The sequence below is a fragment of the Artibeus jamaicensis genome, unplaced genomic scaffold, assembly GCF_021234435.1.
Source record: "Artibeus jamaicensis isolate MK-2021 breed Jamaican fruit bat unplaced genomic scaffold, CSHL_Jam_final contig_432, whole genome shotgun sequence".
In the NCBI taxonomy this organism is placed as follows: Eukaryota; Metazoa; Chordata; class Mammalia; order Chiroptera; family Phyllostomidae; genus Artibeus; species Artibeus jamaicensis.
This window is the reverse complement of record NW_026521828.1, coordinates 14,874,087-14,891,165: the sequence shown is the minus strand read 5'-3', so window position 1 is coordinate 14,891,165 and position 17,079 is coordinate 14,874,087. Positions and strand designations below refer to the sequence as shown.

The following is a 17,079-nucleotide window of genomic DNA, read 5'->3' as shown; positions in this document are numbered from 1 at the left end:
GGCCACAAGTTGTTGGGTGTAGGCAGCAAGCAATAAACAAGCAAGCAAACAAACAAACAGGGTACCTGCAGACAGCACAGAGTTCTTTGATAAAAAAGTATCAGGGTGATGTGGTAGAGCAAATGGGGAACAGTGCTGTTACCTAGACTCAGTGGTCAGGAGGCCTGATAGCTGAAGAACCTGAGAACTATCCGGATGGAGGAAGAGCTGGAACAGGCATGTGCCTTTCCTGACACATCCCTGCAGCCATGGAAGGGCCTTAGCTCTTCTATCTCATCCAGTCCACTCATTTTGTAAATGCGAAAATGCAGGCCAGATAAAGACACAGGGTCCAGCACAAAGGTCCCACGTTGCGCCTTTCCTCCCCACCACACGGCCTCCTTAGGTCCACCCTCCAGTCCTTATGCCAGAAGTACAGTGAAAATGACCTACTTCTCTGAATATTTATTCCTAGGAGTGCTTGGTAAATCTTTTAGATAATTTCTACTCAGCGCAAGTTGACCGTGTCTAACATTTTTGCTTCATTTCCCTGTAGTGGAAATGCACACATCTGTGGGGGAAGGCCAGGGGTATGCTCCGACTGGTTTCTCCATTTCAAATTTGCCTAATAGTGGAAAACACAGTTCTAATATTCTCTTGTTCTCTGCCTAAGGTTTTTGGATGTTTCTAGACCTCCACATTTTTAAGGGCATGGGCTTGGAAGACATGGAAACAACCTAAGTGTCCATCGAAAAATGAATGAAGAATATGTAGTATATACATACAATGGAATATTATTTAGTCAGAGAAAAGAAGGAAATTCTGCAACCTCTGACAAAATGGGTGAACCTTAAAGGCATTAGGCTAAGTGAAATAAGTCAGACAGAGAAAGACAAATATTGTAGAATCTTACTTATATGTGGAATCTAAAAAACCAAAGTCATAGAAACAGGGGTCAGATTTGTGGTTGCCAGAGGCAGGAGGTAAGAGGTGAGGGACATGGGTAAAATGTCAAAAGGCACAAACTTCCAATTATGACAAATATGTCCTGGAGATGTAGTGAACAACAAATTACTATGGTTAGTAATATCTATACTAACTTTTGAAAGTTGCAAAGATAGATCTTAAAAGCTCTCATCATAAGAAAAAATTAACTGTGTGATGTTAACTCATTGTGGTGATCATTTTGCAATATATGCACATACCAAATCATTCTGTTATAAAACTTAAATTTATATGATGTTACATGTCAATTACATTTCAATGAAACTGGGGGGAATATATCAAATAAAAAGGAGCATAGGCTTGGGTGAAGAAGGGAGGAGAGTTGAGAAACTAGCTCTGCCCCTTACTAACATGTGACTTTGGGTGAACTGCTTTACCTCCCTGAGCCTCAGTTTCCTCATCTATTAAATGGGGATAACAACAGTGTCCACCTCAGAGGGTAGCAGTAAAGAGGAAATGCAATAATGAATTATAACACCTAACATGTTTGCCACAAACTAACTGCTCAAAAACTAAGACACACACACCCCCCTTATGAAGCAGAGACCACTACTCTCCCATTCAGTGGACAAGGAGAGGAAAACCCTGCGGGATTCCATGACCTGCTCAGGGTCACTCGGGTGCCAAGTGAAAGTGCTGGCAATAAGCCAGGAGAAAATTTGGCAAATTTTTCACAAGTTTACTACAGCGTGACAGAGAGTAAACATTCAGTGAAGTGTAGCTACTTCTCTCATCAGCCCAAAGCATTTATAACTCTGCTCTCTACACAATGTGCTCTGGAAATGTCACTGGGATGATCTGTCTTCCTGGCAAAATAAGTAATGCCCCATTGTTCCAAAGGTTTCCACTCTCTAACTAGTCTATTCCCCAGGAGCCAAACTGCTATTTTATCATCAGCATCTCGGAACCAAACCGAGAGTGTGCATCCACATCTTGGCATCACTCGTATTCTCTTTCTTAATGCCTGAGCCTTGGAAACACAATTCTATTTATTTTGATAAAACTGCTTTATGACTTGCTTGCCCTCTAAATTCCCTTTGTTCTTCAGGGAAGGCTGCTGACAGGCGGTGAGCCTTTGCTTTAGCCCCTGCGGTGGGATTGTAATTAACTGCCAAGGAGAGGGAGACAGGGAGGCAGCCTGTAGGGGGAGGATAGGGCAGTGCTTTTGTTCAGGACACTGCCTTTCAGTCTCTTGTCAGAGGAAGGGGACAGTACACCTTCCTGACTTAGACTCCAGTGCCAGGTCCTGGATAAACAGGCAGCCAAGTCCAGGCTCAGCTTAGCCCTTTTAAAAGACTTGAATGTGTAGAACATTGGCAGTGGGGGGGACCCTCAGGGCCCCTGCCTCTTTGAAATCCCCTGAGTTTGTTCTCTGTAGATCAGAGGCAGTTTCTGGTTACCTCTCTCTGGGCAAACTGGCTTCTGCCTAGGAATGTAGTGAATGTAGTTTGTTATCCAGTCATTACTACAATTAAAGGAGGCTCCTCCCTTGAAAGGTTACATTGCCCCAGGGAAAGTTAAAGCCAATGAAATGTACACAGACTGTCAAACTGGGGAGGAATCTTAGAGTGGAGTGTTTGTAAAGACGAAGGCGCAGAGCCACCCATGTGGGGACGGTCAGGACTGTTGTTGGAACTATAAATCTTGGTTTTCACCCCACCTATTCCATCAGAATCCTTCAAAAGTCCAGGGGTCTCGATTTTTAATAAGTACCCCCAGGTTATTCCAAGGCACAGTGATGCTTGAGAGACATGGATATGGAGAAATAGATTCAGTCATCTGACTTACAGATCAAGATACTTAAATTTGTCCCCAAGAAGAGGCAAAGAAAAAAATCCATGGTCTTCTGACTCACAAACAATTATTTAAAAAAAAACAACATTATGTTCCTTATAACTTCATAAAAATGAAGAAAATTCCTTCACAAATTTTACACTGGAGCCTGTTTATCCAAGGTTAAGGTTTTGTTGAGATAGGAGGTAAAAGGCTTTGGGTGGCCTAATATTTAATAGATTTGGGAGAAAGTAACTAATTAAAATTTAATAGTAATGTTAAAGAAGAAGAGATAGATAAAACAGAAAAGGGGTATCTGATGTTTTGTGATCTAAAGTTTGATCAAAAACATTTTCTACTATACAAAGAATTTTCTAGATAAAACTTGATGTTGACATGGCTGTGCCCAGTGTGCAGGGAGCAGACACATCTTACTGCATGTTGGGTATTTCCAAATGTTTTCCTATCCATGACCCTACCTGACAGCCACATAGCTCTGCTGGGATAAGTGTTACCAAATCCATTCATAAAATTCAGAAAAGTAAAGAAACTCTCTTAAGCTTAGTTAGTAACCAACACAGTCAAGAGCATGTTAGAAAGAATATTACTATTACTACCATTTTTGAGAGTTTACTATGTACCAGGCAGCTCTCTGAGCACTTGACATGAACTTTCTCATTTAATCCACATAACTACTTTATATACTTGTCTAACTTAAAACTTCATCACAGCTCTATGAGATAGTACAGTGTTACTGATGAAGAAACTAAGGTATAAGGAATAAATCGTCTTTCATTCATTCTTTGACTCAATCAAAAATATATGTGAGCTTTTCAGTTCTGGATATTTCTCTGGGCTTTAGGAATATAGAGGTAAAGTAAGTCTCTGTTTAATAGAGATTGCACTTTACTGGGGAGAGAGAAGCACTAAGCATGTAAGTAAATAAATATGTAATTTTCTATGAGGTGAATCAAGAACAGCCAGCCTGTGGGGGGTAACCGGGCACATTCTGTGTTAGGGATTGTGGTTGGATGAATGACTGCAGCTGTCACTTGAAAAAAGTGAGGACAAAGCAAGGAGCTGACTGGGGAAGGAACAAGAGCAAAGGCCCTCCCTGTGGCTGGCATCTCTCTTGATTCTTCCAAGAGGCTGGAGCAGAGTGATGGGTGGGGTGGGCAGGGGTGGGAGCTGAATTAAAGGGAGAGCTGCAGGGAATGTCCTGTAGTGGTAGGAAAACCCCTTTGCTTCTGAGAGGCAGAGGAAGCCATTGAAGGGTTTTGAGTGACGTGATGTGATACACTTTAGAGACATTGCATGAAATGCCACTTCAGGAATAACCTCTAGAAGGTGAGGGAGGAACTTGCTCAAGTCCACAACTATTACAAGTGTCCAGGAGAGGTGGTGCTGGTGGGGGCCATTGTCTCAATGATGAGTATCTGGTTTCCTGAACCAGGCTTTCTGCAGAGGCAGAGATCAGTCTTGTGACCCTGTTATCGTCACTTTCTGTGTATACCTGGGCTCAAATCCCCCCTGCCACACAGGAGAACATCTCCGTGTGTACAGAAAGGCAACAGGCATAAAGGAGCAATAGAGGGGGTTGGCGGGCAGAGCCAGGCCAGAACCACTCTGCAGGCTGCGGCCACAGGGGCTCCACTCACCTTGGACTTCTCCTGATGCAGCTCTATCTGGATATCTGTGAGCTTGGTCCTGAGGTCTTCATTGGCAGCCTGAAGGGCAACAATGAGCGCTTCGGGCTTCTCGCCCTTATTTCGCCCTTTCTTGGACATTGTTCCTTTCTAAATGGAGTGTGTTGCTTTTTGATTCCTCTCACATGGGTGCTGCCATGTTACTGTTTCTTATCCTGGAGCGCGATGTTTCAGCATCTACTGTGTGGTGTTCCTCAGCAAGGTCTCCTCAGCTGCTGCCCTGGGAACCCTGAGAAGAGACAGTGGTTAATGCAGTGGCCAAGACCTAGGCTAGTGCTGGACAGTCACCCTCAGCGATCGTTCCAAAGGGCCTGCTGGAACACATTGGTGCCCTTCTTCCCATCCTCCAAAGACCTGGGAGTTTGTGCTCATATCTCATCGTGCTGTGCTCCTCCAGCCTACACCTGCCCATTCTCCTTGCCTCATCACCTCCATTCCACTCACGTATACACTAACCATAAGGAATACCTTTTAACTTGCTGATTCTTTCTCTCTTCCCATAAGGGTTTCTCCTATTCTATTCATTTTCCCCATCCTCTGTCCAGCTTCCTCACATGGTCCTCCCTTATGTCCCCACCCTCACACCCAGCCACACATACAGTGTCGTTTGACTCCCTTCTAGGACTTCTTCAGGTCTCAGCTGCCACATAGGTTTCTCCTGGAGACACCCCTCTGGTTTCTACATGCCCTTATTGTTTAACTGGGGCCACCCTGAAACTGTAACCTTGGTGAGAGCAGGAATGTGTTGTTTTTATTTACAACTTGCTTCTCAGAACCCATCATAGGCCTGGCACATACCAGGTACTTCATTAGTATTTGTATCAGGAAGTCACTTATGCAATGACTTCATAGTCACCCCATAAAGAGCCCCAACTTTAAGAGAATCTGATACATAAAGACCTAAAATTATGTAATGAATAAACTGTGAGAAGTGAGGATTAATTATACTGGGTTAATTATACTTATTCATTCAGTCAGTATCATTAGGTTTCCTTCTATATACTCTGCTCAGTACACTATGTTGAAATTAAAAATGTTAGTATCAAGGAAAAACAAAACCCTCAACAAAACCTTGATCTCTTCTATCCATGTCATCATCATCATCATCATCATCATCATCTATTTGATAACTGCCTTTAGAAAGTAAACCAGTTGTTTCAAAAGTATAAACCAAACCTCTCCTTCTGATGGGGTAAGGAAGGCTCTCTGAAGAGGGCTGCAATGGCCTTGAACTTGAGGAATGAGTAGGATATTAACAGGAGAAACAGGTCAAGTGTCCTGGTCAAAGAAATGGCTGGTGCTATGCTAAAACAAATAGAAGCACAGTAATAACTATTTTGTAGTAAAAATGGGGGCTGATTACTTACAAGTCAGGATATGGTTTATGGGCAGTAATGTCGGAAAGGCTGCCTGGAAATGACAAATTGTGGGAAATCTGGAATGTCGATCTTAGAATTTGGGAATTTTTTTTTTATCAATAAGCAATGGGACTCTGCTGAACTTCTTGGCAGTGCTTTGGCCTGGTTCTTCTGGTGGCAGAGTCGGGAGAGAATGGAGGTAGGGAGCTTGCCTACTGAACTTACTAAGGTGGAGAATAAAGAATGAAGGCTGAATTAGGACAGAAGCAAGAAGAGAGAGAAAAAAAGGAGGATGTGTCCTGATTTAAAAATTCTTAAATGCTTCATAGGAACAAGGATGTTAGAAAAACTTCAGCACTAATCTGTCAGTCGATGGAAAAATATTACTACATACCAGAGGAACTCTGCCATGCAACCTTTCAGAAAACTGAGTGTTGTGTGCATGGATGTGCTTCAGTCTAGGATGAAGAGGAAACCCTACTGATCACACATTTGTCCTGGCAGCTGTGTCTCCCTCAAGACCCCTGGTATTCAGCATTTAACACCATGCTGGGATCCTGGGCTTTCTGCTACCTACCCTGTGAACTCTGGGACCATGCTCTTTTTGTTTGTGTCCCTAGGGAAATGGGATAGAGGAAGGTTAGGGGATTGGGAGAATAAGTCTGTCTCTTGTAGTCATGAAACTGCACCACTATTCCACCCTTAATTAGATGCTGGAGTTATCCTTCATGCTTGTTTTGCAAGTGATGACAATTCATTAAAGTGTACGCCTAGGAGACTTCTAAGAGGCACCATTCTTTGGTTTTAGAATTAAAATGAATTCAACCAGCATTACTGAAAACTTTTTTAACAAAAATTATATGGTACTTGTCTTTCTCTTACTGGTTTATTTCACTTAGCATAATGTTCTCCAGGTCCATCCATACTGTCACAAAGGCAAGATTTCGTTCTTTTTTACAGATGAGTAGTATTCTATTGCATAAAAGTAACCCTTGCTTTTTTATTCACTTATTTACTGATGAATACTTGGGCTGCTTCCAAATCTTGGCTACTGAAAGTAATGCTGCAATAAACATAGAGACCGACTCATAGAGAGCAGGTTGGCAGCTGTTGGGGGAAGAACAGGGGGTTGGGTGGGAGATGTGTACAGAATGAACAAGAAAAGGAGAGAAAAATCTCATGGACACAGACAACAGTGTGGTAATTACCAGAGGAAGTGGAGGTAAGGGGGGGTGGAGGAAGGTAAAGGAGGGATAATGGTGATGAGACAGAGACTTGACTTGGGACAGTGAACACATAATACCATGGACAGACGATGTGTTGTAGAATTGTGTAAACCATGTTTTGAGATGTCATAATCCTTGTTGCTATCTTTTGGATTCCCATGCTTAATTTCACCCCTACACACTGTTATCTTGCACTGTGCTCTTTTAACTGGATTTAGGAAGCTTTCCTAAGGATGAGTTTAGCAAAATAAATCTTTTAACACTATATATTCTTATTTGCCTGGTCCTTTCTTTCTGGATTCAAATTGTTTTGCAGCTATTGTAGAATAAGAAAGAGTACAAACAATTCTATACTCAAGGTCAGACAGAGCAAGAAAAGTGAATCAGAGCCCTTGCCTGAAGTAGGCGCTTGCTCTCTGTGGACACTATTATTGAGGGCAAACTAGCATGTGAATACCTAAGTCATTTGGGGGAATTGTCTTCAGGTAATTATATTTACAAGTGACACCAAGATTTTTCTATTTTAGGTTTAAGTGAAATATGTATAACTTATTCTGCTGTTTCCTGGGTTACTGATTTCAAAGACCTGGAATTAAAAAAAAATACTATTATAAAGGCACCTTTGAGTGTCAAACGTGAGCACAAATTTCTATATATAGGACATGCATAATGTGCACCTGCTACTTAAAAAAACAATTTTGTATTAAGAACATTATTTAAGTAAAAGTTTGAATAAAATAACTTTTGGATACAGTATACAGCTTTATTATAAAGAATTGCATTTAATTTTCCACATGCTACTAAAAAAATCTGGCTATCAATATTTTCCCGTTATAATATACTATGCTACAATATAGTAAATTACAGAATATACATTATTCCCTTTTTTAACATATAGAATTCTGTTTTGAGTTTTGTCCCAGAGGCCAATGTCTAACTATACTTTTTTTTTCAATTGGTGGGATTTTTGAAGCAAGGCTATGAGTCTAAAAGAAGGAAAATAATTTAAAAAACTGGACTGATTGTCTCTTGACTCAAAATTACATGCAAGGTTTTATGTTATAGTTGAAGATGATATAGTAGCATCCACCAACCAAAGCTGCATCTATTGTGTGCCAAAGGAGAGAGGAAAAACACACACACACAAAAGAGGAAGAGTAGCATGAGGGCAAGGACTACGTCTCTCTGGTTCCTTGTTGACCTCAGAGTCTAGTACAATGGCAGGCACAAAATAGATTCTGAGCCCTGGCTGGTGTGGCTCAGTGGATTGAGTGCGGGCCTCCGAACCAGACAATCGCGGTTCGATTCCCAGTCAGGGCACATGCCAGGGTTTCAGGCAGGTTCCCTGCAGGCCAGTTCCCAGCAGGGGACGCACGAAAGGCAACCATACATTGATGTTTCTCTCCCTCTCTCCTTCCCTTCCCCTCTAAAGATAAATAAATAAAATCTTTAAAAAAATAGATTCTGAATGAATACGACTAAATAAACAAATGACTTCACCAAAAAAGAAGACCTTAAATTTAAGGCTGAGACAATGAAGGATCAAGAGGAGGGATCAAAGAAAGACAGGTAGGTAGGACAACTGTAAGGTTAAGTGCAAGGAATACATTACAAGTCACTAGCCTAATGTAGTAGGGAACAAATCGGTGTACAGCTAGAAAAATAAGGTAAGGGTAAATTATGCATGTCCTAACTGCCTCCATATTGTATTTATATTCTGTTTAATAAGTACTGGGGATCTGCTAAACATTTTCAAAAGAAGAGGCATCATCTACTTTTTTAAAAGAAAGATTAACCTTGAAGTTAAGTGCAGGGCAGGATGAAACAGAAAGAAACGAGAGGTTAGAGGTCCAGAGAGGAATCTATTGTCACTGTTCAGATATAAATAGATAAAAGTTTGAATTAGGATGGAGAGTAGAAGGGCTGTTTTCTCACCGAACCTAATGGAACTCTTATTCATCTCATCATCATCTTCTTCATCATCAACATCATGTTATTGAGTACGTAATATGCACTGAGCACTGTATAATGCAGCATTCTCTATCCTCCTGTCCCAGATTTAAAACAAGACTAGGAAATACATGCAGCTAGTAGTCCCTATTTATACACTCAAGCACTGAGTTGATAGGAGATCAGTTCCTGTACTGGAAGTCACAGAGCTAGGTAAATGGTAGAGTCAAATGCATTTTAGTCTGAAGATTCTTATGGATTTAAACCAGTAGCTCTCCTCTCTAGCTGGTCTGTGATGTGGGAAGAGTCACACACTGCACTGATTGCTAGGAAGTCGTGAAAGAGAGGAAGAAAGGTAGAGGAGGACACCAACCCTTGTGCATGGGACACTGGAAGAACATGGGCACCATCAACGAACTCACTTAGATGAAAGGAGTCGTGTGTGAGTAAAAATAATAAGAATAATATTTTCAGGGTGGTTAATATAAGCCAGGAACTATGCTTAATGATATGTTTATTTTCTCATGTAATCCACCACATCTTAGATATTACTGATAAAAAGTAAGCTCCCAAAAGAAATATAGATTGTGCAAAATTACGTAGGTGGTACATGGCAGAGTCGGAACATGACATGGACAGTCTCACTTCAGAGCCTGTGACCCTGGTGACTATGCTGTACTGAAAACATCACAGTTTGCTTTTAGAGAAATTACATTTGAGGGACAGCAGTGACATCTTTTTATTATTGATCATTTGGTCTGTTTTTAAAAACTTATTCCACAACTTATTTGTAAATGATTTCCAAGAACTTTATACAAATAAATGCTTCAGCATAGTGTATTTACTAAGTACATTGTAAGATCTAAGACAGTTAAAATGAGGTAGATAGTACATATGTATACATATATAAAGAAAGGTGTTCAAGCAGCAATTGTGGATGATGAGAGAGATATTAATTTAAACTTATTAAGGCTTTTCTTCCCCCTCTCCAAAGTCTCTATAATAATTGTCATAAGAGTTCTGTGTTCTAAATAAAATAATGTTTCTGGGGGAGAATGAAGAATTCAGTGAGGGAAGGGGAGCAAAGAGAAGGTAAGGGCAGGTAACCCCAGAAGCCAGGAGTAAGGCTGAGACACACAGTCATGCTTTTAACAGCACATCATGAAAATTCAAATTAGTGAAAACGTAGAGATTTTGCTCTTGAGTCTGAAATGTTTGGACTCTAAAACACCTCTCCTCTCTAATGAAGAGAGAACCAGCCATCAGGCACAGCAAGTCACAGCAAATAGCGCTACCAAACCTGCCAAGTGAAATTAGAGACCAGAACGGGCTCCTTCTGACTGGATGCTGGGCCCCTTCTCATAAAGGAGCTAACCTACATGGCCAATTAGATTGAACCTTGAATAGTCATCTTTTAGAAATCACTGGGGGCCCTGTTTTTTGTTTGTTTTGTTTCAAAATCAAGCTGACCCTTCTCAGGGAAGCCTTCACTGCTTGCCAGCTTCTGTGACATCTTATAGACCAGACAGTACAGATCGCTCAGGGAAGCAAACTGCATTATATATGAAATTAATTTTCCCTTCAATTTCTCTATCTCTTTTTGCTTCATGAAGGCAGAGATTTCGCTGGGCCTGTTCACCACTTTATGTCCAGTGTGTAGCATAGTGGCTGACAGATGCTACTCAAAAATAAAAATGTTCACTGAAGCAAGAGAATGGAGCCCAAATGAAATTTTCATTGGCAAGAATAAAGAATGCCTTAAACCCACAAAATATTAATTAATGTCATTCTCCCAAAATATGGACCATTATAGGAAGAGGTATAATTCACCATTGACTTACTCATAATGTTATTTTACCCCATATTAAACTCTATAGTGTATCAGTAGCAACTCAGTATTCAGAAATTTAAGCAATGCAAATGTAAGCAATTTACATGTGTAAAACATACTTTTTCCTGGCATTTTATTTGACTTATTATCTCCTAGAACAGAAACTAGGAATTACAATTTCTCACTTAAAGTTTTGAACTATTTCTATAGATAGTTTTGCTAGAAAAAGCAGTCTCAAAGACTCGTTTTTTATATCCACATGGACCCTAAAGGAAGATTCTGTGACCCAGTACTTCCTCTATGCATCATAAGCAATCTTTGATATTCCAAAGCTCTGGGGTCCCAGCCTGTAATATACTAGACCATTATAGCATTTGTACAGATAATTATATTTCAAATACTTACCCACCTCATACTGTGACAGATGAATACTACCACGACTGCTAATCATCCTCATTATCCTCATTGACCGTTTACTCCTGTTGGCCACTCTGCTAAACTCCTTACAAGCATTATCTCTTTAATGCTCTGAGATGTGTGTTAAAAGTCATTTAGCCCAGCCCCAAATGTATGATTTATGAATCCTCTCTACAACTCTCCCCATTGGGAGACACTGACATGTAAATAATGAACTGCAGGCCTGAGGGTATAATGAGCTGAAAACATGAAGCAAACTAGGCAGTACTGGGGCACAGAGGAGGAGAGCCACTTCCCCAGGGAGGCTGGGGACAGCTTCTAATGGAAGGGACCACTGAGCTGTGTCTTGAAAGATAAGAAAGGATTTGTCACATGGTTGTGGAAATAAGAGAGAACTGAATAATTATTACATAAGAAGATTGGGTAAAAATTATGGATGTATCCATACTACTTATGAAATGGAGTTGGGGGAAAGAGGAATTTGGAAAGGGCTCATGTTTATATCTGCTATTAAGCTCATCTGTATTATTATACTTCAGGTAAAACATTAAATTTGGGGGTGGAGGGCTCCATATTCTGAACTATATGGTGGAAGGAACTGCTTAATAATAATTCTATTGAAATTTTTCTATTTGTCAAGCACAGTAGCTACCACTGTACATATATTATCTCACTATAACAAATTCTTGGCATAGATATCACTTTCGCATTATACAAGAAAAGACATTTAAAAAAACTTTAGATTTGTCCAACATTATACAGCTGGTATGTCTAAGAGCCATTCATTCAATTGTTTCCTGAGAGCCTATGATGTGTCTGTCAAAATTTAAATTGGGTCAGCCTGATTCACAAACATTTGTGTTAACCATTACATATCACTTGTCTCTCCTTTAATATCAGAAAGGTCATATATTTTTCTTTTTGTATCTTTCATTATCTTTAAAACTCTCAGATGACTCAAAACAAGCCCTGTACTATAGAGATTAGAGTGCAGGTTTACTAAACCATTTCCTGTCCAGAGAGTAACACAGACTTAGGGTGAGGCTGTGTGGCATCACGGAAGCAACGTGCTGAGCGGTGATGGCGTTCATCACTTTCACTGATAAATCCCATTTTCCAGGGCACTTACGAACTAGCAGTTAGCACTTTTCCTGTGTGAAATAGGGTAAATCAGGGGAATACTTTATGCTTGAAAAAAACAGTAGGCACAAATAGCTATTAAGTCTTAAATGATCACAGGAGATAGATGAGATGGGATTTGAAGCCTAAATTTATGGCTGTGGTGGAAACACTTCTTCCAATGTTGACCTGGTTGCTTTGTGTGGGGCCTGACAAAATGCAACCAATAGTAGTAAACAGCAATCGTACTATTTTCCTTGATTTCTTTGAGAGGAGATCAGGGAATTTAGGGAACACAGATGACTGTTGGCCTTGGGCCCAGCTCTGGTTAGCAATGGAGCAAGGATTTCTTTCACACAAGCTGTACAGGAGTAGAGCCCATTGTCCTCACTCTGTCCCTGCAGTGCCTCCCTCATGGGGTGGCGGGGAAAAGTACAAGGAATAATGCAGGTAAGGGGTTTAGGAGGGTGTGTGTCAAATAAGTGCTCTCTTTTAAAATCAGTTTCTTTGACAAACATGTATTGAACACATAACAGCTGCCAAGCACTGTTCTTGGCACTGAAAAAATAAAACGAAACTTACAAACATCTCTGGCTCATGGTGCAAACCTAAGAGTTGGAAGAGACACAATAAGCTTGATAAACAAATTAATTAAGCACTATGCTGGATTATCACAACATGCTCTGGGAAAATCACAATAAAGTATGAAGGTGACAGGAAGTGTCCAGGTTGGGTTGCCACCTGAGATAAGGAAAAGCCTGTGGTGTTATTCAACCAAAGGTTGGAAGGGAGTGAGCCATGCAAATGCCCTGCAGAGGCCTAGGGAGAGCATTCCAGGGCTGCAAGGCTAGTTCACGAGCTCTGAGCACAGACGTCCGAGGTCCAGGAACTGCAGGGAGCCAACGGGGCTGGAGGGAGCCAGCAGCCAGGAGAGCAGCCAAGTTGAGGGCAGGCATTAGGAAAAGGGCAGAGTGTGCTGACCATGTTGTGCTTTTTACGCTTTTACTGAGTTGAGTCCCACTGGAGGGTTTGGCAGGAGGTGGCCTGATCTGACTGAGGTTTTAGCATTTCAGTGCAAAATGTGTTTAAGAGTAGAAGTAAGGAGATTGGCTGGGAGGCCACTGCAGAACTCCAGCTTAGGGATGGTGATGGCTTAGGCCAAGGTAGGGATTGTGGAGGTGTTAGGAGGAACCAGATATAAGTCTCCATTAATCTCTTTAAGTTGGTGTTTGGCCAAAATCACAATCAGTCAATTGAGATGCACTATACTGTGTGCCTCTGATATATATTAAGGTCCCACCCAAAGAAAGGCATTATGTCAGGCATTGCAGGAGAAATGAGAGTGAGTATTCCTGCCCCTCTGAGAGCTTAACTCTAGTGAGTGGACAGCACATCATAATGGTATGAGGCAGAATGTGGTCATACGCACTCATCCAGTGAATATTTTGAGGGTGCAGTTTCAGGTTCTGGAGATAGAGCTGTGGATATACAAGACAAAAACTCTTGTCCTCATGGAGTTGCTATCTGATTACAGTGAGACAAAAAATTAGCAAGGTAAATGTATAAACTAGATAGCATGTTAAGAGGTAACACCAAGCCACTTTACAAAAATCAAAACCATACCTGTACAATATGTAACAGTGAAAATTTAGGAACACTGTAACATCCACATGAAAGAAACTGGCTTAATAAAGTGGTGTGTCCAGTCTACAAGTTAGTATGTAATAGTGAAAAATAGATAAGTAGATCTGATGAACCAATGAGACTAACTGCACTTCAAGACATTTGTCAAAACAGCAAGATGATGAATGAAGTACAAAGTATAATGTCATTCACATATAATTCTATGTGTACATATATGTATATTAAGCCATAATATATCTTGGAAAGATATATTGGGTGACAGGTTCCACCTCATGTGGGATCAGAAAGCTTTCCTAGCTGCTGCATGTCATTTGCCCAAACCCTCTGGGGAACGGCACCTGAACTGGAATGAAGACCACCAGGTTTGTGATTGTCCACACCTTGTATGAGGGGAGTCTCTGTGGCAGCCTATGTGTCATACCTGTAAGTGCATGTCCTCGAGCCTCTTCAGTTATAAGTTTGCTTGATATTTTTTTTGATTAATACTTACCCCCTTGTTAAAATAAAAGCTCTGTGAAAATAGAGATGATGCTAAATTTTGTTCATCATGGTGAAGAGCATAAAAACAGTACAGAATGCAATTAATGATAGAGTGAATAAATGAATGGATTGATGAGTGGTAAGTAGAGAGTACAAAACTCATAATTTTGGCCTTAGGGGTAGGGTTATGAAAAAAGGGTCCATCTGAAAGCAAAGCTTCCTCCCTCCCTCCCTCCCTTCTCTCCTTTCTCTTTCTCCCTGTCTCTCTCTCTCCCCTAATCTGTCTCAGTCTTTCATTTTCTTGTTTTTGTCAAGTTACATTCAGAGCATTTGTCTTTCTAAGTCTGTGGGGAACAAGACTCAAAAACAGTTCATAACATCAGGGAACACTGTCAGCACTGGCACTGATGATAAACACTATGAAAAGGAAAACAAATAATTTCTTTCTATAAGGTAGAGAAATCGGATGCTGTTCAACATTCTGTCTTCTTAACAAACAGCACAATAATAGTTATTTGTACCATTAATTTTGTATATAACCTAAAATTGTAGGCAATTTTTATTTGCTAAAATCAGTAAAAGCCATACTTTTTGTCTGTTTTTAGAGTGAGCTATTTATAAACATAATCACATACTTTTACATTTTAAAAATTACAGGAAAATAATGTTGCATAATGGTTAAGGGCAAGACCCTAAACTCAGAGACCAGCTCTAACCACTTACTGTCTGACCTTGGACATATTACTTAACTCCCCTCTGCTGAGCTTTTAATTTCTATCTCATAGGGTTGTTGTTTGTATCAAATAAGCAAATATATGGAAATACATGCCAGAGTAATTGGCATAGTAAAACTCGATACATTTTAGCATTATAATTACTACTAGACATCTGATATTTGATGAGACCATGGTGAGTAGTCATTAAGATAATCTCATCTATGTTGTAAGTACAAATTACAAATCATTTTTCTTTTTCATCTTTCAGAATTAGAACACAAAGAACAACACAGGCAGGTGAGTGATGCATGGGGTTACGAATGGCAACAGATCTTGCAAACACATTTGTTTGTAACAAAAAATGCTGAATGCTTATTTTTGGCAAAGGAGTAGGGAGCATTAAAAATGTCAAAAAATGCAGTTAAAATGCCCTATTTCCATTCTTTAAAAAGGCATTAGTTTTTTTTTTTTTGATAATTTTTTTAAGTTCAAGTTTCTACACTTTCATTTCAGTCCTGTCAAGTCAAAATTTCAAAGGACGGTTAAAAACTCAGGTTAACAGAATGTTTTAAATGGTTTAAAGATTCAGAACTATAATTAATTTGGGGGGTCAAACTTCTGATCAGATAAATCAGATTTTTGGAGAAAATCAAATCTATTAAGCATAGCATTAGTGCGTGCTTCTTCTCAAAGAAATAATTTCTCCAAACAACAAATTCAGTAACTTCTTTGTTCAAGAATTTTATAGCCAATTAATATATTTAACTCTTGAACAGAATAGCCAGGCTGGAACTGAGGTGTTCATGGTGTCCAGTAGGATCACTGTCATTCAACCTCAGATTTACTGTTCAGTTGTCTGCTAGCAGTCACTGGCCGCTCCCTCCATTGGAAATATAGAGGATTAAAAAGTTCCTATTTTGGCTACAGATCATAAAGTTCACTTTCCAGGGGGATGCCAGTTGTTTTGCGAGGTGCTGCCTATCTTTGTGGCTAATTTGGGGATCACTTATTATACTAGGAGACATCCGGACCACCGTCAGTCATCCCCCTAAACCAGAACTTCCTGAGGTGGAAAGGCTGTGAAGAAAAACGAACTACCCCAACAAGATTCCTGCAGATCCTCTCATTGTCTAGCAAAATGAATGGCCCATGCTTGTCAATGCCAGTTTATCATCCCCACTCTTTGTCTGCGGCTGGCAAGTCCCACCTGCAGCTTTTGCATTCTGATGGGGCCTCTCAGGCCTACCTGTGCGTGCCTTTGTGTTATTTCTCCTCGTGAGAGTCTTTCTCAAACTTTTTAAATTTTTAGTACTGTTCAGCTTCATTCTGTTTTGTTGTTGAGAGCCGGAGTTTATCTTTGAAAAACAACACAGTAAAGATGGGAACTCTCTGTCAAATGAAGAAAATAAAAGAGAACTAAACAGTTCAGAGAAGTTAAATTTTATTTCTCTTGTCCTTTTGACCAAAGTAATGCATACTCATATCTGGGTGAGAGATTACCAGATCATGACAAATTTTGTGTTTGTTTAAGGGTCTTCATAGGAGGCTGAGTGACTTGAAGGCACAGGATAAAAGAATCACATGCAAGCAAGCCAATTTGCTTTTTGTGTGACCATTTCTAGATGTAGAACTAGAAGGATTTTCTCCCCTCAGTCTCAAATTTGAACTGAGAATAAGTATTTATGATCAAGGTAGACTCAAAACAAGCTGTGGACATAAGTGCCAGTACTCAGGATTCTTGTGGAGTGATATTTGTGCTACGTGTGACAGTTTATAGAGAGCTACCAATCGGACCAAATTAAGTGCTCTTCACGTAAGCTTAAACAAAGAAAAGTCTATAAATTGGCTGAGAGAATAAAAACGCAAAGCAAAAAG

General features: G+C 40.2%; 1 protein-coding gene across 1 annotated transcript in view; it reads right to left on the bottom strand.

The window, feature by feature from the left end:
* Positions 1–17,079, bottom strand: part of JAKMIP2 (janus kinase and microtubule interacting protein 2) — a 135,452-nt gene that overhangs the window by 59,089 nt on the left and 59,284 nt on the right. Inside the window, exon 2 of the mRNA XM_037161894.2 lies at positions 4,416–4,692. Coding sequence (XP_037017789.1) covers positions 4,416–4,544 — 129 coding nt within the window. The 5' untranslated portion in view covers positions 4,545–4,692. The remainder of the gene's footprint in view (positions 1–4,415; positions 4,693–17,079) is intronic.